Genomic DNA, 20,824 nt, shown 5'->3' on the forward strand with positions numbered 1-20,824 from the left:
TGGCAGAGCACTGGCACAGGCTGCCCAGAGAGGCTGTGGAGTCTCCTATACTGGAGACATTCAAAACCCCTCTTGGATGCCGTCCTGTGCAACTTGCTGTAGGTGACCCTGCTCTGTCAGGGGGGTTGGACTAGATGGTATCCAGAGGTCCCTTCCAACCCTGACCATTCTGTGATTATATATGTGCAATCCATCCTTTATATCACTTAGCTAAGATTTCAAAGTTTCAGAGTGCTTATTCCCAATTCACTTACCGAGTATCTGATGCGATAAGGATTCTCTCAACCTCGATGTAGCCTTGAGAGGTGTCTCTACTCAAGAGGAGATCCTGGTGTGCAGCCCACTGCCCTGCAGGAGAGCCCACTGGGCCTTGGGGCACTCACTATTTAAAAAGATAGTCATATTTGCATATTTGCTCACACTGCCACAGAGGGGAAGGGATACAGTGTTCTGAAAGTGGGGGTTTTGCATGTAAGTAAGTGGTGTATAAATTTAAACTACCTGTATTAAAATTCACTTTTTTGGAGCTGTTCACTTCTTTAGACTTTGGTAAGCTGGTAAACTTCTTTAGACTTTGAAGAAAATCGTAAGCTTTTTGTGTTACATACAGCATATAAGTTGCTTCATTAAAAAAAAAAACACACCAAAAAAACAAAGCCAAACCCACCTCACAGACTGTATATTTACTGAATCTTACTGATTTCACTGCGCTTGACAAATACCCGTGATCCCAATTTCAGGAAACAGCAATTTTATTTGCAGGCACTAATATAGACCTCAGGGATTACAATCTATGGATCCGATTTATTTTTTTTCTTTCACTAGTAAGTCCGTATGTGATGGTTACCTTACAGCAGGCATGCGTGGACATACACACCTATTTTTATTGTGTGCTTTTAAGGTGTTGGAGCCTCACCCAAATACAGGGTAGAACAGAGAACCTGGAATCTCAGATTTGAAGTTCAGGTTGACTACAGGTCTAATTTTGGGACTACAGGTCTAATATTGGTGTTACGGCTTTGCTAAGTTTTGCAAAACCTGGAACTCTGTATTGTTGATAGAATCCAGGGAGCTTCTGTAGCATGACATTGGGAGGTCAGTCTAGGATAGTCTGACAAAATGCTTCCAAATGTGTCATAGATGTTTCTAATAAACAACTTGTTTTGGATGGCAAACACTAGACTAAAGGTCGAGCTTGGTGGGGGGTGGATTGGAAGAGTACGGGAGTTGTCCTTTCAGCTGCTGTCAGTAATTCAGATCGCTGCTACAGGGAAAACAAGCTCACGTGAGTTTTTATGTCTTTTCCATGACAGTGGATCTGCATCTTTCTTTGTTCCCGAGTAGCAGATAAATCCATGCTCCATGTTAATACACTTCTGTTTTAGGTGGGAGTTTTCTAGGCAGAGTAGCTGTGAGCAGTGTTTGAGCCCTTGGCTCAGGCAGTAAACCGGTTGTGTTTCTCGTCCCAGCCACCCAGCAGGCCTCAACTGTATAAGCAAGTAAAAATATTAGTATTTTGTTCTATCAGACGTGGCTAATATTTCTACCCCAAAAGTTTATGTTTTGAATGTTGTTCTTCTGTGCTGATTGACCTCCACCTTCCTACAGAACCAGCTCAAGTTACAAGTTTTGACTAGTCCGGGAGAGAGTACAGCTCTCTCCATGGCTGATGCTGCAGCCTGTTATGACAAGTGGTGTCTGACTTGATGGCCGGTGGGTCACTCTGGTCCAGCTCCGTTTGCTGCCACAAGGCAAGGCACAGTGAAACTACAGTCTGACACGGCCCGTGCAACAGTGGGGCCAGTGAGCGTGACTCAATACACAGCTTTCTGAAAAACATTTTATTTCCTTAACTTACCCTTTTGTAGCTAAACAATGTATTCAAACATTTTTTTTTTAAAGACAAAACACGTGGAAGTCATATCCTTTCTTAATGGCGAAAGGAAGATACAGTTCATTGTTTGATCCATTTTACACGTTGTTTAGAACACGATGCCCAACTGTTTCTGGTCTGCCTGCAAACACTGTTTCACCACTGCCATTACAGCAGAACTAGTTATTCATTAAGCAGTCAAGCCAAAATGATTTAATTAAAAAACCCAAACTCCTGTTTATAATTCAGAAGGCTTCTTTGAGTGCAAGTTCTGCTAATTTATATTCTTTGGAAAGCCAAAGCAGCAACATGATCCTTAGAACATCACTGTCTGGGATGCAGCCAGTGAAGCAGCTACCGCACATAGAAGATGGCTCCCACAGGTAAAGTGACTTTAACAAGAGTTCTGTGGCAGCGCATGCTCCCTTGTCTTTGAGAAAAAAAAAGTCTTCATTGGAGGGTTTTGTTGAGCTTTAAAAAAAAGCTAAATTTGGTGTATAACCCTCATTGATCCACGGTAAAATTTAAAGAAAGGGACAACTTAAAATTATTGCAACAGTGAGGTATAAAAACGAGTAAAACACACAGGTCCTGCTTGTGTCCCTGTCTTGCGAGGGAGGGGAGGGAATTACTTAAGACACTGACCAGACGTGCTCTATGATTTCTATCATTAGAAAATCCTAAATATTGACACCATTACAGACAGACTTAAGGGTTAGTCAGACACTGTACTAGATGTACTAGCGCTGTTCTCTTGGGTAGGAAGGACGACTTCTTTTAAGTCCTGCAGTAGCTCAATCTTGTTATCCAGTCTTTTTCTGCTTTCCAGAAGTTCCTGGATCTTCTCCTCTGTTGCTATGAGGAAAAAGAAAAGGATAAAAGCTTTTATTCATATGTAACTATCATTAATTTAAATACAAGGTTTAACCTACAATAAAACCTTTGCTTTTCTGAAGCGAAGACTTTAGCCTGACACCCTGTACGCTTGGTCTCTTCATAAAGACCGAAGTATCCAGGAGTCAAAAGAAAACACAAAGCAGTAGAGTTACGTACTTCTGTCAGCTATATACTCTGATCTCAAAACTAGCTACATTACAGATTTAGTTTAAACCACCACAGCAAATCTAAAAATTATTAGCTTAGTTACTAACCCAATGCTATTTGGCATATGAGCTTTAACAGTTCCGTTTTCAGAATCCATTTTACGGGGACTCTGCCAATAAATATCTTTAAATCTTTAAAGATAACATCTCTGAATTACACACTTAAAGCAAATTTACAAGCCTAATAGACTTTGGCCAACAACAAGAACAACAAAATTAAACTTTAAAAGAGATGGTTTGGACAACTGCATTCAACAGCTAGATTCCCAAAGACATAACTCATGAGCATTTAATGTTCCTGCTTCTGGCAAAATAGAACAGAAAGCAAAACTAAAGGAAGTCACTTTTCCTCGGAGGAGAGAACAAGAACCTCCAACCTAGAAATCTGAAATTACTGCTGAGACGATAGCAGGTCCCATATGAAAAGTTTTAAATGCAGTCAAGTCTGCAGGAAAGATGCATGCTGCAAAAGAACCGTTTATCCCTATATGTAAAAGGGATTTAAAAAAAGCAGTATCAACAATTAAGAGTTCAGAGTACCCTTGCTGTGCTGACGCGTAAGCCTTCAGAACAGGTTTTGCACGATGATCCAAGAAGTGAAATAAAATGAGGAAAAAATGGATTGAAGGCAAAGTATGTCAGATGACCCAAAATCATCAGTTCCAAGAGAAAGATCAAAGAAGACACAGTATTCATACTAGTCCTACTTTACTTATTCCTAAACTTTGTATGTCATCACAGAGACTGGCTCCCTAGAGCTTGGAAGACAGATCAGGACAAAAAACAAACAAACAAAATACCAAACAAACAACAAAAAAAAAACCCAAACAAAAAAAAAACAAACACAGAAAACCAAAGCTGATGATTTCCTTCTCTCCCTACAGTTTCACCTGTAGCTAACATTGTTTTCACTCCTTTCTCACTGGTTCATTTTAACAGCTCCTCTTGGATCAGTTTTAGAACCAACTTTGATGCATGTTTGCATTATTGACCTTGAAATGAAACGTAGGCTGACGGTGTCAGAAAAGAAGATTGTGTGGTACAGGAAGAACTGAGCTGCTCGAGTAGTGGGGAACTGGAAAGGGGATGACTTTTACAAGTGAGAATCATGTGGTTGTGTGCACGTAGGCACCAACATCAAGAATTCCTCATGTAAGCTGAGAAGACGATAAAATAATTGATGCAGCTGTGAAAGAAACAAGTGTGATCCAAGGTTATGTCACATGAAGAGTTTTGAGCAGAAATGTTTTAAAGCCCTCAGATGAGGCACTGGTGGAACCCTGTGCCGGATAACTCTGCAACACCAGTCACTCCCATTTCCAAAACAAAAATTTAAATGCGAGAACAGGAGACTGAAGAGAGGAGCTTGGCTTTTTCAGTCAAGTGAAGGGGAAACAACAAACATTAGCAAACATCACTGTCACGCACTGAATCTCAGCGTTAGCTAATTAAAACCCATTTTCCTTTCCACGGGGATACAGCAGAACAAGGCTGCTGTTAGAGAGGGAAATGGGAGCGAGTGACTTGCCTATCTGAAAAAGTTTTAACCTTGTTGCTTACAATAGCCGAGACTGGAGTCCAAGCCCCAGAGTTTCCTTCCACAACGGTGGCCCCAAGCACCTGCTTCTGCCCTTGTTTTTTTTATTTCACTCTGAGCATTCTCAGTTTGTTTTTCAAAGCATGTTACAATTGCCAGCAGGTCCAGGTCAGTTCTGCTCATAGTGTTTAGCGCTCTTAACTGAAACACAACAGCCATTCTGAACAGCATTCATCGGAAAGGAGCAGAGCTGTAACGCAGGAAGCTGTGGAGAAGGAAGGGAAATGACCTGCAGAAACAGGACACGAGTGCACCCTGCAGGAGAAGGAGGTTCCTCTGGGGAGGAGACCCTTTGGTCTTTTAAAACTGTGGAACTGTCACTTGCCTCCTCCTTCAGGTCAGCCAGCCAGATTTGACATACTGTATTTCTAAAGATTCAGGTAGCAATGGCTTTTATTCAATTATTTATATAATGTTGAGAAAAAAGTTCCTCCGAATTTTCATCTTAAATGGTCATTTTATGAAAATGCTCAGAAGAATAACCTCAATGCCAAAAACCATACCAACTGCTACTGCTCTGACAGCCTTTTTCACGTACCTGAATGAATATTTGTCAGTATATTTTCAAACAGTCCACAGTCAAAGAGTGACATCACTGTCTCTTCATACTCTGGGGAAGAAGATAATTTGATTTAATATTACTGAGTAAACATTTATAGAACCCTCGCGTTAATGCAGAGCACTGCATTAGAAGTAGCACAAAAGAGTAATTACTTATTTTATATCATACTGATTGCCTGAGGTTTTAAGACATCTTCCTTCTCATATAATCTATATTGAGAAAGAAGGATCGGTTTGTCAATTCTACTTTTTTTTTTTTTTTTTTCCCCCCAGAATGAATTCATGTAATGAGATTTAATTGCATGTTTTGTATTTATCATTAGCTTTGCCTTATTAAATCTCCTCAGTCATAGCTGGGGCAAGAGAGCTGTTGTAGAGCTACATACAGAAAACAGGAAAGTGGACCTACCTGTAATTCCCTTTTGAGGTCTGCACCACATGAACAGTCCGCTTAAAAATGAGCGATATACTTAAGTCATATTTCATTCCATCACACAAGGACTGTGTAGATAACGGCAGGGCTGACCATACCAATTTCTCTTGACAAATCATGTGACATGTGGGACAGGTTATCACTGTTCGATGTTAAAAACCAGCCCAGAATTGTGCCTCCGTTTCATAACTGAGGCCTCCAGTGAAACAAAATACAAAACACCTACAGAGTTTGCATGGCCGTTCAGAGGTTTGCTTAATGGTGAAAACCTTTGAACCTCTAATGCAACCTGGACTTCATTACTGCTTCTTGCAGCTGCTGTCATATTACACACAAGCTGAGGAAGATTTAGGCAGGTGGGACATTTCCCTTTCCGTGCACATGCTTCAGTTACTTTGCATAAATTAGCATTCTTTATCCAGGGGTATTATTCATAACTTTGTAAAGCTGTGAAGACAATAGAGGAAGGTTTGATTCTTTTTTCACTGCGCTGTGGACAAAGCAACATGAGAGTGGAATCTTCCAAGAACAAAGTGCTTCATACAAGCTGATACTTAAACCGATGAAACCCTCAAATACACACTAACAGTCAACAATAAAGTTCTAACTAATCATCCAAACACTTAAAAGGTACATACTTAGGGATTTTTCCCTCAAAGAGAGTGCCGATATTAACAGATAGCTGGTCCCTCTGTGAAGCTGTAAGAACAACACAGACTTAGGATCCGAATAAAACCTTCAGTTCTCTTCAGGACCTCTCTCTTCTTCAGTGCCTGGGAGAAGAGGTCAGGCTGAACCTACCTATGGCTTATGCCAACAGGTAAAAAGCTGGCTTCAAAAATTCAAAGTTAGAAGGCCTTACTAGAGCATGCTGAGTTAGCAGCTCTTCCCCTCTGCTGACATGGGTATACCAAAAAATACTCACTCTCCACCTGCTGTGCAGCTGCAGAAATAAGGCAGGACCCAGTTATTTAGCACTACAGAAGTATCTTCTGGAAGGTGATCCAGGGGGCAAGTGTGTGGCATTCAGATCAGCATTTCTGCTCTGGAAGTGGATTGCCCCCACGGTTCTCCTTACCTGTTTCTGAAGTGTTGTCATCCATCAGTTTTTCCTGCGCCAGGTGAAGCGTGTCCAGCATTTCTTCAAATATGTCATCCAGAAGCCCAGCTTGCTTGCATTTTCTAAGGAAGTCTATTCGGACTGTTAAAACACAAAACCACACACTCTTATACAGAAGTGATCCTGATCATGCTGCGTGGGCTTGCTTCAGAAACCAAAACTTTGGTTTAAGTCCCCCTTCCAGCAACAAATACTTAAGCCAAATCTCTGGCTCCTCCTGCTACCCTCTCAGGCCTTTTCAGTGGGAACAAAAAACATGGGTCAGGCAAATGTAAGCATTGCGCTGGGTATAAAATTCCCTAAGCTCTAGATTTGGCTTCATTCATCAAAAGCAAGTATCTCCACAACTCTAAATGGACCATTTCTAAAGCCTCCTGATACCCCCTAGTATAGGAAAGCAAGTGATTTGTCCTGCTGTTTTTTTCTTCCAATCCTCAGGACCACACCATGGACCGAACAGGCTAAAGGATAGAAAATAATGCAAGAAGTGAATCAGTACTGGATTTGGTGAGAGAATTAAGGTTACTTTTACTCCAATTGATCCAGGCACTAAACTCATTAAAGCCCATTTTAGATGCCTGTTTTGTCAGATTTTGGTTGCTCGAGAAATAACTACTTATTTTTTCTTCATCTCTGAGCAGCAGGTTTCAGTATGATCGATTCAATGGGCCGTTCAAAAGGAAAGAGCTATCAGAGAGCTCACAGAAGTCTGCCAGTCTCCATTAAAAACAAGGCTACTTTTCACTGGAGACATCTGGGAGAGAATAAATGTCGTTTCACTTACACTAGATGCCCTACAAGTATTCCAGGATTCTTCATAGGTTCCCTGTCCTTTATAATGGTAGTAAAAAATCAGAAAAAACACATTAGGCAGCCACCTACTGTTACAACACCATGCCCATGTACTAAACACAGCCATGGGAAGGTGAATAATCCCCGCTAACACCGTTCAAACTTCCAAGCGACAGCATAATCCCAACAAGCAATTGCAGCAGGACTTTTGGGGTAACAGGAAAATTGCAGCACTGAAGGATCGGTCCAGTAGTTGATTTCACTATTGTAATAGCATATTTATGCAGTAAAGTACTATATTGTGTTAAGCACCCTATATACACCGAGGGTTCAAAAGGCAAGATAAGCATGCGGTGGCAGCAGTAACTGTAGCAGCATTTAGCGAGCCCCATTCCTACCCAGTGAGCTAGAGCTGCTGTTCACAGCACGCTAAACTTCTCTCACTGCTGGGTCACTGCTCAACACCCCCTCCTCACAGCACCTCCTCTGTTAACCCATTCCAGGGGTGTCACCTGCACCCCTCTCTTTCCAGAGGGGCTCAGCACAAGGAGACCGAAGCGAAGGAGGACCGATTCCCTTTTAAATGTAATTGTACTGATATGGAGGAGGGGGTGGTCAGGCAGAGGCTCCCCTGTTTGCTGGAGACACACTGCTGAACACAGCAGCCAGCCAGAGCACGGGCGTTATAAAAATCCCAGGTGAATTTAACGCCTCATGTCACACAGCGAGTCTCGGCCAAAGCACAGACATTTGGTTGCTGCACAGTTATTAAAACCTGCACAATCATTCTGCAAATCAGACTTCCGCTCCCTTGTCAGTGTATGGCGTCACTCATCTCAGGAGAATAATAAAGATACATTTGCAGCACCGCTGCTGTCAACCATCTCCAAGCTCTGAACTTCAACATAACAGATCACAGTATCTCCTAGTTGTTCTATAAAGTGAGTCACACCTTTATGCCTGTTGTTTTTCCTTTTCAGTATTCGTAAACTGTTTTCTTCTGCCGTCTCTTCTGTGCTCTGTAAGAAAATCAAACCAACATATTTTTACATCATACTGACATTTACTGCTTTGTTTTCATTATCTTACCCCTATATTAGCAGAAAGATAAAAAGCAGCCCGTATTTCCATGAATACAGTCAGCTTCTCTGCACAGCTAATGATATTCCTCTCCAGACATTCAGTTTTTAAGAACAGAAGCAAAAATTGCTTCAACACAAAAACTCTTTACGAAAAGCCCAACATCTGCAACACCACCCTTCTTAATTACTTCATTTGCAAATAGCACAGATGTTAACAAAGGCCTACTGCTAACTCCCAGTGCAAATGATGTTTAGTTCCCTAGACCTGGTTAATACTAGAAAGGATTTGAGAGGAGAGGGGGAATATTTTTCTCTTCCTTTGGACAGGACGCAGTCATTCTCTGCTGTTCCACATCATACCACAGTACTACAAATAACTCTTAAGCTCTGCCACAAACTCCACCAGTGTAGAAATGCATCGCTTACACAATTTATCCTGCAGTCATAAATCCTGAAGCCCCTCAGCTTCTTATTTGCACTGTTTGTATTGATTTCTGAGATTGCTAGCACTGGAGAGCAGCAGAAAGAACACATTACCGTGGGTAACAGGTCACATGAATCTCAGTTATAATACCAGGAACATGTATTTACAGCTGAGAAATTCTTGGAGACAAATAACTTACCCTTATGAGAGTACTACATAAAAGCTGCAAAGATTGTCCCCGTACCCTCGCATGACCTCCCTTTAATCTCAAAACCTGGGAAAGGCAGAAGCTTTTCCCAAGGAAAGCTGGATGCTAATTCCTCTAGAAAGGAGAAATCCTGACCCCCTCAAGAGTCAATGAGACTTCCCATGCATACTTCCGTGGAGCTAAGAGAATCACCCCAAAACTTAAAATAAACTGTATTTTCTAACAATAGCCTCTAAAACAACTCGCCCTGCAACCAGAGGGATGTTCTGCTTGATAGCTCCCAAACCCTTGGGAAGGCCATCTTCAGTGGCAGAGCCGAGAACTGCCTGATCTGCAGTGAAACTGCCACATTTACCATAAGCACAGGCTCACAAACAAGTGCATGCTAGTTTAAAAAGCCAAGTGACTCATCAAAAGCAGTTTTTAATGGAAACTGTGTCAAGCCCTAAGCAAATCTGAGGGCGGTAGTAGTTCCAAAGAAAAGGAACCCCCAAAGGGAAGCTCCTTCTGGTCACGTCAAGATCACAGCCACCAAGTCAGCCTGGTTTGGAGGTTCCTACTGCATTTGTGCCATGTTACCCAAGGGCAGCATTGGCTCTGCCTGAAGCAGCTCCAAATGCAAACAGTTTTGTTTTGACAGAATAACAGGATCAAAGCAAGGCAGCTGTAAAGGAAAAGTTATTGCTTCTGTGAGGAATTCTTTTTCTGAATACACTGTCAAAATACTCTACTAAAGAAGTCCTGTGCCGTAGCAGATGTGGGTTCCTGTTTTAGAACTACTTAAAGTCAGAATTACCATTTGTTCTGTGATGGTGGAAGGTTTCAATGCATGTCTTCTCCTCTTATTAGCTGCATCTAGGAATCAAGAAACAACAAAGTAACAATTGTATCAGCCTCAGACTGACAATTGCACATCAAATTCTCCCTTTCCCCCAAAAGCTACAAAAGTGAGGCACTTTGGGCAGCAAGGCAAGGATATATTTCAGCTTCCCAAATACCTGACATTTCAGTGGAATTCACATTATTTCTATGTAAGAAAAATTACAAGCCTGAACCATTAGGAAGAAGTGCTAATCACCATAGCACTAGAATATCACTTTGCAAACCCCAGTTTTTAACATAAGATTTTTGATTGTGGCAGAGTGAACGTAATTCTCCCCAGCAGCAGCACTACCTCTAAGTGATAAAAACTTCAGGCAAATTTATGGAAGATGAATGGGTTTTTTTCGTTTAATTCTTGTTTATGTTAATACACCCTCAAAACTAAGACTTCATAAAGAATTATTTTAGGTGTCCCAAAGACATACAAACAGCATGATGTTTTTCATCGACATAACAATCTCCTAGAAAATTGGCCAGAAGCAATTTGACTTGCAAGATTAATATTGTTTACGCTACAAAGTGTTTTTAGTGACGTGGTATGAGATTTCTGCAAAATCATCTGCCTTCCTCTGTCCTATCAGCATGCATCAGCCTCTCCCCAACATCATAACTAGCAGTTGCTGAAAACAGCTACAGCATCACAAAGAGAGAAGGATAACTCTGCCAGGGAAGACATGGCAAGAGCAGAGAAAGCTAGAGAACAGTTCAACCACCCACCAAAACCCGAGGGTTTTAAATGCAGTGGGGTTATATGCCCCCTTCCCATTTAACTCTATATCCTTTGGGCAGCATTTAGTAAGGTTTTTCCTATTAGAAATCATCCTATTAAGAGGAATGAGGAGTTACTGTTGGTACAGGAAGGCTATTGAAACGAGTTTGCGTTTTGGGTACCGTTCTTTGAGTATGGTGCTGTACATTTGTATTTTTCATGGCCTGAAAGGAAATCATAGCCTCTCACTTCATCCAAAATAAAGCTGGGTGGCCTAATTTGGAACAGTCTAGGAGATGCTGGTGTAGGCATGATTTGTTGCTGTCTCGCAGGACATCTTTGATTTGTGGTAGGATTTTCTCAGCTCTTCCTGATGTTTGCTTAAGGGATGCCTTATAAAACAAGAAGAACACAGTCTGAAGAGCAGCCCAACTCTTCCTGCTCCCCACAGTGTTCTCTGTTCTCCTACATTTGTCAGCCTTTACTCTGGGTACATCCAACATTTCTAATTAAGCTGAGGTTGGAGGCTGTTTCCAAGTCCAAAGTGCCCTCCCATGCCTGCTGTACGGAGCTGCAAGGAGACCTCTTGGCTCCTACGGCACTCTGTCTCCTTCCAATCACACAGCAGGGCCCTGACATTTCAGCACAGGAATGCTGTCTGGACCAAGAACAAGGGGATGTTCCTTGACCCCATTTTCTCCAAGCTACTGGAGAAAACAAGCCTGGAGAGGGAGCCCTTTTGTATCAGCTCCTGCTCCCACACAGCCCAGTGCAGAGGAACAGCTGAGCTACTTCACCTGGGTTGGATCCTGAAAGTCAGAACACTACCATGGAACCACAGCACTTCCATCCCAGCCTGTCTCACTCCCCACCCTGTGCAGACCTGCAAACACACTCAGCACAGGTGCCCCCTGCCTGCCCAGATGGCAACTGGCAGCCAACTCACCAGCAAATATCCCTGCCCACGCATGCATCTGAGAGCTGCTCAGAGGCAGGAGACACTGTGCTTGGGGAACCAAATATCATTTACCCAACTCTCACAGCTGCTCCCCACCTCCTGGGGTCCAGCTGCTCTCTCAGACACAGGTGGGAGAACTTCATTCAGGAAGCAGGGCAGACACTGCCAGCAGAATCCATTTACCCCTCATAAACAGAGTCTCCAAATTAAGTGTCTCTGGAAGATCTCCTCTAGGAGAAAACTCTCTTCTCAGGGAACAGGCTATACATTGTATATGCAGCACTTGAAGACACCAAGACTTTCAACCTCATAAGATTTAAGCCTTCCTTATGAAGGGGGTGGTCTACAAGGCTGGGCCTAATGCCTTAATCTCAAGGAAATGAAGCAATCTGGCTCTGTCTAGTACTTGGACAGGAGACCACCTGGAACCCTGGACAGACCCAACAGACTGAAAACCATTAGACGACAGAAATCAAATTAATTTTAAAAAGGAAAGGAATATCAGGACTCAAAACTATGGATAAGCAAAACCACTAAATGAACTAAGAAGCTGCATCTGGTCAGTGAACCACAGCAATATCAGGTGTTAAACAGATTGTAGGTCTGGCTAAGAAGCCCCAGACCTTATGACTAAAAGTTTAAATGACAATCACCCAACCCACTCCTTCAGTGGCATCAGGGTGGAGCGAGACTTCATCAAGAAGATTAGCCAAAGTTTGCTACACTTCAGTGGCAGCACACCACTCAGCATTAGTACTCACAGTTCGAGTGAGCTTAACTTCAAAGTGAAGGCCAGTCTAGGACCCACTCTGTTTTGAGCAAGATTGTATGCATCAGGTTAACAAAGCCACAGCTTTGGTTGGGTAATTCAGTGAGATTCCTGACTACCTGTGAATCAGCAAGGACCAGGACTGCCAAATTAAGCTGCATTTCTGTAGCAAAGGATGCAATCCTTAAACAAGGGTGGTACAACACTTTTGTTACACTTAAAAAGGTCTTTGGGATCCTTCAGAATGAAAGGCCCTATTTAAAAAACTACTGCAGTGAATACAGAAGATGCAAACGTTGTTTTAATGTAACTACAGGTGAAAATCCCAAGGTGACCACTCTTGTAACAGCCCTCTCTTTGCTAATCAAGTGCAAGCTTGTGCATCACTCGTTAGCGTGGCTTTCATCTCTCACATGGATTTCACAAGCTGCTTCGGCCTACCTGCCCACACAGAGTCAGAATAATTCCATGAAGGATCAGGTCCACAGTGTTTTAAGTCAGTTTTGAGGGAGATTCGGGGAAGATTATATATAAACATTGCCAACTTCAAAAAACCTTCTCAATTTTTGTGTATATGCATGGATCTCAACCAAACCACTCCTGCAAGATTAGAAATCCACCGCTCAATTATAAAGGTGGAGTAACATTTATTTTGTTCAAATGAGTTATTGACTGTAGGATGCAAACTTTTAAAACAAATGAAATCAACGAAGCCATTAAAGCAACTCACCATAGTGATTGGTCCTATTGCCTGGGTCATGTTTTGGGCAGAACACTCTAAAATTTAAGTTCAATTTTAAGAAAAAGAGAAAAAGTATTAATAAATACGTAAACAGAGTTATGCTGACTGATTTTAACAGATATTTTCCCCTCTTTTAATTGAACATAAACTGAAAGACGCTTAAAAAAATTATCAGAATTTTTGTTCAGCATTACCCACCTAGGAAAGCAACTCCTGTAAAATTGCATACATGCACAAGCTTGTATTTGTACTTTTAGAGCCTCAGTGGACTCTGAACACTGAAGCTTTGAATTATCAGTTCCATTACCCCGCTCTGTTTGGACTTGCTCACAGTTCAAATCCTGAGTCAGACACGTTTCATCTGGTGTGGCAACCAAACACTGTGGCAGAGGTACTCTTATTGAAACGCCTTATTAAAATGAGATTCATGCTGTCAAGATGAAACACCACAGTATGAATATTGCTTGATTGTAGCTACTGCTGTTCTGCCCCCTTGCCCTGTACCATTCAGGCCAGGTCTAGAACCTCTTTAGATGTAGCTGCTTACCAGTCAGCTTGAACTTACAAGCCTTGCACGATGTGCTGGCGCAGCCACACGGCACTGCATTGCCATGCACAGTACCAGTTACTCGCTTGGAGATCTCTGTGCCCCTCCCTTTCTGCTGCCCAGTGCTGATGAGGTGGTCCCCAAATCCTGAGGAAGTAAGGCACCCTGTTTGAGAACCAGTAGCTTAAAGCTGTTCAATCCATTCATGCCTTAAAGACTGTAGTAATGTGTGAGATGGGAATCTTTTCTCTGGTTCTATGAAAGCAAAATGAATTCCTTGGAAGAGGCAAAATGCAACAAATACAGCTGGAAATATTCCTTATCTTCTGGACACAATAATGTGTAAAGAATGTGAACCAGGTTCTATAATATGCCTTTCTTACAGAAGGATCCCAAATCACTTTTTAAGCAAAATTGCCTTGTCAAGAGTGTGGTTTAGATGATCTCTTCATTACAAATCTATTTGCCAAGATCAACGCTCAAGTGTTTGGAACCAATTTTTAAAGGGAAATGCATTTACTAGGACATTTTCTAATTATTGTCATTCTTTTATTATAACAAAATAGAAGCACTGACCTTAGAAATGCAGTCTGTTTCTTTGACCAGCCAGGTTTTTTTTGCATTAAATTCATTTTGATGCACAAAACCCCCGGATTTATGCAAGCCTAACAATTCAATCAGAAAGCTAAGTACTGGAGGCACCTTATTTACATCCCAGAATTTCTAATATTTCCCTTTGGAGGTTGTTTTTTTCCTCCCCTCCCTTTAATTCTGCTCTTTCCCAGTTAAAAACAACCTTTCTAAGTACAAAAACATCTTATAAAGAACAGATAATACATTTTACTACTCAGTCCAGCATTCCCATACTATCATTTTTGCAAGATGACAGTACAAATTATGCTTATTTCCCCACTTCTACTCTTACTAGCCACTTCCATAGCACTGTATGCCTTCTCTTTTTTGTTCTGCTCTATTTGTTTTGATAATCACTGCTCATCATCACAACAATGTCAACTCAGAATTTAAAACCACCAGCGTGCGCTCTCTCAGGAATTCTCTTGATGTGCTTTTCAGCATGTTATATTTCACCATGAAAAAGTACAGGGGGCTGTCAATCCACATCCACTGTTTTTCAAGTCTTGTTCACCTTCTCTCCAATAATGTCAGGCTAGCTATAAATTTTGTGCTTTATTTATGCCACTGATACTCAGCAAAAATCTTTGGGTTCAAATCCCTGAAACCTGCCTCACCGTGTTTCTCTAATTGGTTAACAGTCAGCTGAATATGAGCCAGCAGTGTGCCCAGGTGGCCAAGAAGGCCAATACCACCCTGGCTTGTATCAGGAATAGTGTGGCCAGCAGGACTAGGGAAGTGATCATTGCCCTGTACTAAGCACTGGTGGGGCCCCACCTCAAATACTGTGTTCAGTTTTGGGCCCCTCACTACAAGAAAGACATGGAGGTGCTGGAGCGTGTCCAGAGATGGGCAACAAAGCTGGTGAGGGGTTTGGAGAACAAGTGCTATGAGGAGTGGCTGAGGGAACTGGGGTTGTTTAGCCTGGAGAAAAGGAGGGTCAGGGGAGACCTTATCGCTCTCTACAGCTACCTGAAATAAGGTTGTAGCGAGGTAGGGGTTGGTCTCCCAAGTAACAGGCGATAGGACAAGAGGAAATGGCTTCAGGTTGCACCAGGGAGGTTTAGACTGGATATCAGGAAAAATTTCTTCACTGAAAGGGTTATAAAGCACAAGCTGCCCAGGGAAGTCGTTGAGTTGCCATCCCTGGAGGTATTTAAAAGACGTGTAGATGTAGTGCTTAGGGACATGGTGTAGTGCTAACTTGGCAGTGCTAGGTTAATGGTTGGACTTGATGATCTTAAAGGTCTCTTCCAACCATAATGATTCTATGATTCTATTCTATGATAACTCAGTCCTTTTTTATATCTTCAGTAGAGGTTGCTATAGCCTAGTTTTCTATATAGGACAAGCAACTAGTCTCACACTGTGACTAGTTGCTTGTCACAAGGCTTTTTTAAGGGTCCCTCTTCCGAATCTCCAAGGTCACCAGCTCAGAAAACCACCAAATCAAACTATATATTCAACCATTTCTTTACCAGTTTGTATCTAGACCATTATCAGTCCCATTCATTTTTCTTGTCTTCAGCCTGAGGTATCCTTTCTAAAGCTCTGTGATGAGAGCCATTTATTCTGTGATCATGGAAAGTTTCCATTTTCCCAGCTACACTCTTTCACGAGCTTTGTAGAATTCTGAAGACTTTATAAGCATAAACTAAACATATCATCTTCCCTATACAGCTGGGCTTGCAGACTTCCAGAAAGACGTATTTATTTTAGACTGAGAGCCGTACTGAAGCAGCCAGGAGTGTAAGTGTCTTGACACAAAAGGATCCATCTTCCACTGCTACTAAGGACTGCATTACTCTACCTCTTCCTGAAACAAGTAGTGATTAGATGGTCTACCAGATTAATTTAAAGACTAACATGGCCTGTGATCTCTCTGGCCTTGCACAGAAATGGTTATAGGGGTTTTATGCACCTCAGACTTTACTATAACCTCAGCACTCCTAAAGGTCCCTAAAGTCCCAATTTCTCAACCCCTTCATCTGCATTCTCCAAACAACTTGTTCCATCTAACATCAACGCAGGCAGCCCGAGGGCAGCGGACCACAGGAGTAGCATGACCAGGACAGAAAATTTACTTAAAGTCTGTTTAATTGTATTAATGCTAGCAACGTACTTGAAATATATAGAAGGTGTTTGGTAGGAATACAAAGTCCTCTGCAGCATATGATGGAAAATTACCAGTATTTGCCTAACATGAACAGATCCAGAAGTGCTATAGCCTGCTCTGTGCTCAGACCACATTTACTGAAGCTTCTGAACCAAGAGAAATAGAGAATTTGAGTGACATTCATAAAAATCTTGGTCCTTGACGACTAGCTAGATAGCCAGTAAGGACAGACTTCCTCAGTTTTGGCCTAGTGGTCTTTCAGGTGTGTTGCAGGCTCAGACACTGAATTGATTCCTTCCTACTGCTGTGATGTCTTCCTGTGAAAGGAAAACATTTCCTCTACTGCTTGTAAACCGAGGATCAGGCAACACTTCAAGAGAAGAGAACATATTTCCTTTTAAAAAATTTTAAAACTACACAATTTTGAAGTCTCTCTTCCTAACACCACCACCAAAACCTGGACAACAATTAGTTAGAAAATACTTGGTTAAATACCGGTAGACTCCATTTACTTCATCCGTTTCTATTGCTGCATCATCGCAGAGCGCACAGAAGTAGTGATAACTTCTGCGACAGGCTCTTTCCTCGCATCCCACAGTGGCTCCTTTCTTGCGACAGAAGTTGCACACCTAGAACAGGATGAGGTTTAGCAGGTAAGTATTAAAGACAGCTACTCAAAATCTGCCATACAAGGCAAATACTATGCTCTGTGGGAAAAATCAAATCTTTCACTGTAAGTTCCCTCTGTATGACTCATCAGGCAAGTTCACTCCTGCAAACTCCTACCCTGGTCATTATTTCAGCTACCTTTTTGCTGTTTTACCTCTATTTCATACTGATGAATTTAAAAAACAATGCGAAGAGCTGTGTATGGTCACTGGGCAACTTCCCCCCCTCCCCTAAATCTTGCTCAGGTTATTTCAATAGCTGTTGGCATTAGTCCTTGTATTTATGTTTTCTAGGCTAACTTCGTAGCGGAAAGAGTTCCACCCAGGATGTAAGGGAGGAGGACAGCTGAGGACAAAGCCAATAAGAAAAACCTCATATAAATAACCTTCCTTCTGGTAAAACTAGAAGGTGTTCTCCTTTACACTTATGGATTGCATAATTTTGTTTTAGGCACTGGCTTATTCCTTTACCAAACTTTGTTATGAAACTTAGACTAAGAACTTAGTCTCTTAGTCTTTTCTCTTGGGCAGGGGGGAAGGCCAGAAAACCAATACATTTTAATATAAAAATAACTAATTTTCACTAAATATAATGTCAAAACAATGTTTCTAACTCTAAATCTGTAATTTCCCTAATCTTAGTAGAAGAGAAGGACCAAGTACTTTTCTGCATTTTTTTCAAGCATGAAACAGGCCAGACAACCTTCAGTACGGTGAGACGGGACTAAGTGCAGATTCAGAAAGAAACTCCTTACCAGCCGCTTTCCTCTCCTGAGTTCTTTCAACACTGATGCCACATCAAATCTTATATCCAGATTTTCTGGGTTATACTCTTCAGATTCCACAAATCCTGAGGAAAATAACTAAAGACAAGAGAGATGATATTAACAATTACTAGAGGGACTCAGTCACGAGTGCAGAAAAGAGAGAAAGGGCACATCTTTTCTCCCTGTGCTTGCCCTAAGAAGACTGGTTCTCTGTGTTATAAGAGATTTCACCTACATTGAACAAGGAGCTGTGCTTAAACCTTTTCCCAGTCAAAAGAAGTTCCTCTGTCTATACAGAAGATTTCATGTGAACTAAGAAAAGACAACAAGGTGATAAAGTAAACTTAGTAAGAAGTGTGAATGAAGAAAGTCTGGAAGTCCAGGCTGCCCAGGGTAAGGAAGAGCAGCTCTTTGGCTGACAGACCTCCACACCTTGAACATCTTGTTATCTGTCCAGTTGTTTAGCCTTACAGCGGGATGCAACATTTCTCTGTAAAAAAAAATTCCACACTGTCCAATGCTGACATCAGTTAACTACATGAGAAATATAGGAACATTGTACAAAGCCTGGGAGAAACCCACAAAAAAATGCATACATGCACATTTGGGTCGCTTTAATTCCCATAGAAGTGCTGAGCCATGACCATAAGTGAGGAAGGGGAAGTTCTTAGCAACTTTTTTCTAATTGTTATAGATAGCTAATTCCAAACAAAAGTGAGCTACCCTTACATCAACTTGCAGGCACAGTCTGTCTGATCAGAAGGTGACAGCTAACTGCAAAAAACCCAAACAGTGCAGAGAAGCCTAAGGCAGAGAAATTAGCGAAGTTACTGGTGGAAAAAAAAAAGAGAGTGAGTGTTTCAACACCACAGCAACATTATAGCCCTAACAAAACCTGTTTGAAACAAAACATCCAAGTAACATTGTAAAATAGATATCAGATGTTTCTAAAACATTCTGCTGAAAGAAAAAAAAAAAAAAGTAGTAGAAAACCAAAAGATGTAAACATAAAACCTGTGAGAATAAGAAGGCTGGAACAGTGACAGCCAGAAAGCTGTTCCAGCAGCAGATGCCCCTCCTGTACTAAGCGACCCTCACTCAAGGGAGAATATGGCATCTGTAATTGATTCTGCACACCAAGAACCAGCTCCACTAAGATCCCGAAATAAAGGGGAGGCATTTTGACAGCAAAAAAAGTAAGTACATTCTAGGATCACAGCATGCTTAGAGCTTCACAGATATTTTTACATAATCAACTTCTGATAGTTTTGTTCCTTATTTTACATAAGGCACAGACTTGGAAGTTTTTTACTTTGATATATCAAGTGGTGTGAATATTTTCATGCAAAGGTTTAAGTAAGTACACAACTTTCTGAGGTCTGAGAAGCCTCATTCAATTTAGCATCTCCAGAAGACCTATTCCTACTGCTAGACTGTATGTGTGTCTAGAACTATTGATCAGGAACAGACATGAGTGAAAACACCACAAAGCAACGTGTCCAGCTGTGCAGCCGTGTACTCCCCATCTCCAAAATTCTAGCCAAGCCCTGTTGCTTTTCATAGCTGTTCAATCTAATATAAGCTTGCTGGTTTGGGTAACCAACCTTTTAATTCAGACACCATTGTAAAGTCAAAAATAGACAAGCAGTGAAAAACTCCCCTTTAGCTCACACTTCTTCTCTATTCCTCTTAGGTACTGACCAACTAAAAGCCACTCACCAGACAATCCTGATGAGCTGCAATATTTCGCTCTTTGGCAATGTACATCACAGAACCAGCCTCCCCTTCTGAACAAAACGCACACGTTCTTCTCACCATCTTCGCCATTATCTGGAAAACTCCTAGAGCAGGAAAACTGGGACAAAGCACAAAGCAATTGATGCAACTATCATACACCAAGCAGGATGAACAGAGGAAAGCTGAGCTTGCTAGCACTTGCTCTCTAACTGCTCCTTCACCTACATCCCCTGAACCTTGGTGCTTTGCTCTTCCAGCAACTACTACTAGTAGAATATGCAAAGCCCTCTCTTGGGACAGGAGTAGGATGGAAACGAGCTCCCAGGAGCTCCAGCAGTTAGAGCAGGAGGAAAACTGGTTCATTTCCCATTGGAAAGAAACTAACAAGCCATGGGGGGTAACAGAAGAGCTTTCAAGCTTGCTCGGTAATATCTGCTCCAACAGGCCCAAGAGCAGGCCAGGAAGACATGCCTTAGTTGTGAAACCCCTTTTATTTGGAGAAGGTCAGTCATTCATAGCAGTGCTTTCCTTAAGCTAGTTCTGCCACATGTGAGTCTGCAAGTCAACTGAGAGAAAAATAGCTGTCCTCACATTTCTCTAGTGCTTTCCAAGAGTTCACAGAAAACAAGGAAGGAACAGTAATTCCTTACTATAAAAAGGATGTAGCAAAGAAGTGTGGAGAGGCTTGCAAGTAAAAGGGGGCAGAAGACAGTCAGAAATAAGAGATTTGAACATTCTCTCCGAATGAGGTGGAATGCTGACATGAGCAACAATTTTCTCTATACCCTGGGATTTGCCCCGTGGACATCTGTTCTCTTTTTCTGGCCACTCAAGTCTCAATTGTTCTTCACACAATCTCTCTTTTTGCCCAGCAGCTGCAAAATTTTAAGGCCAGCTACTTATTTCACAAAACAGTCTAAATGCTTCTGGAAAAGCCTTTACCCGCATCACCCACCAGAACTGGCTGCTTGTGGCCTGGACAGGTATATTCTGCTGGGTAAAAAATTGGCGGGATGGTTGTGCCCAGAGAGTGGTGGTAAATGGAGTTAAATTCAGTTGGTGTCTGGTCACAAGTGGTGTTCCCGAGGGCTCAGTGCTGGGGC

At 41.8% G+C, this 20,824-nt stretch overlaps 1 protein-coding gene across 1 annotated transcript; it reads right to left on the reverse strand.

Annotated features, from left to right (window-relative positions):
• Positions 1 to 2,588: 2,588 nt before the first annotated feature.
• On the reverse strand, positions 2,589 to 19,820 carry PHF11 (PHD finger protein 11). The gene is made up of 9 exons (XM_009882373.1): positions 19,704 to 19,820; positions 17,973 to 18,080; positions 17,045 to 17,178; positions 13,242 to 13,288; positions 9,990 to 10,048; positions 8,432 to 8,498; positions 6,646 to 6,768; positions 5,112 to 5,183; positions 2,589 to 2,728 (listed from the first exon to the last, which is right to left on the reverse strand). Exons 1-9 carry the CDS (start codon positions 19,809 to 19,811, stop codon positions 2,589 to 2,591), a joined length of 858 nt encoding a protein of 285 aa, XP_009880675.1. The 5' UTR covers positions 19,812 to 19,820.
• Positions 19,821 to 20,824: the final 1,004 nt, after the last annotated feature.

This window comes from Charadrius vociferus, unplaced genomic scaffold (assembly GCF_000708025.1).
Source record: "Charadrius vociferus isolate BGI_N301 unplaced genomic scaffold, ASM70802v2 scaffold263, whole genome shotgun sequence".
NCBI classification, from domain to species: domain Eukaryota; kingdom Metazoa; phylum Chordata; class Aves; order Charadriiformes; family Charadriidae; genus Charadrius; species Charadrius vociferus.

Excerpts from the sequence above, each read along its gene's own strand:
- PHF11 (XM_009882373.1), bottom strand. The coding sequence starts at position 19,811 with ATGGCGAAGATGGTGAGAAGAACGTGTGCGTTTTGTTCAGAAGGGGAG. Across the intron at positions 18,081-19,703 it reads CAGCTCATCAGGATTGTCTG|TTATTTTCCTCAGGATTTGT; the intron begins GTGAGTGGCTTT and ends TCTTGTCTTTAG. Across the intron at positions 6,769-8,431 it reads GAAAAACAACAGGCATAAAG|TCCGAATAGACTTCCTTAGA; the intron begins GTGTGACTCACT and ends GTGTTTTAACAG.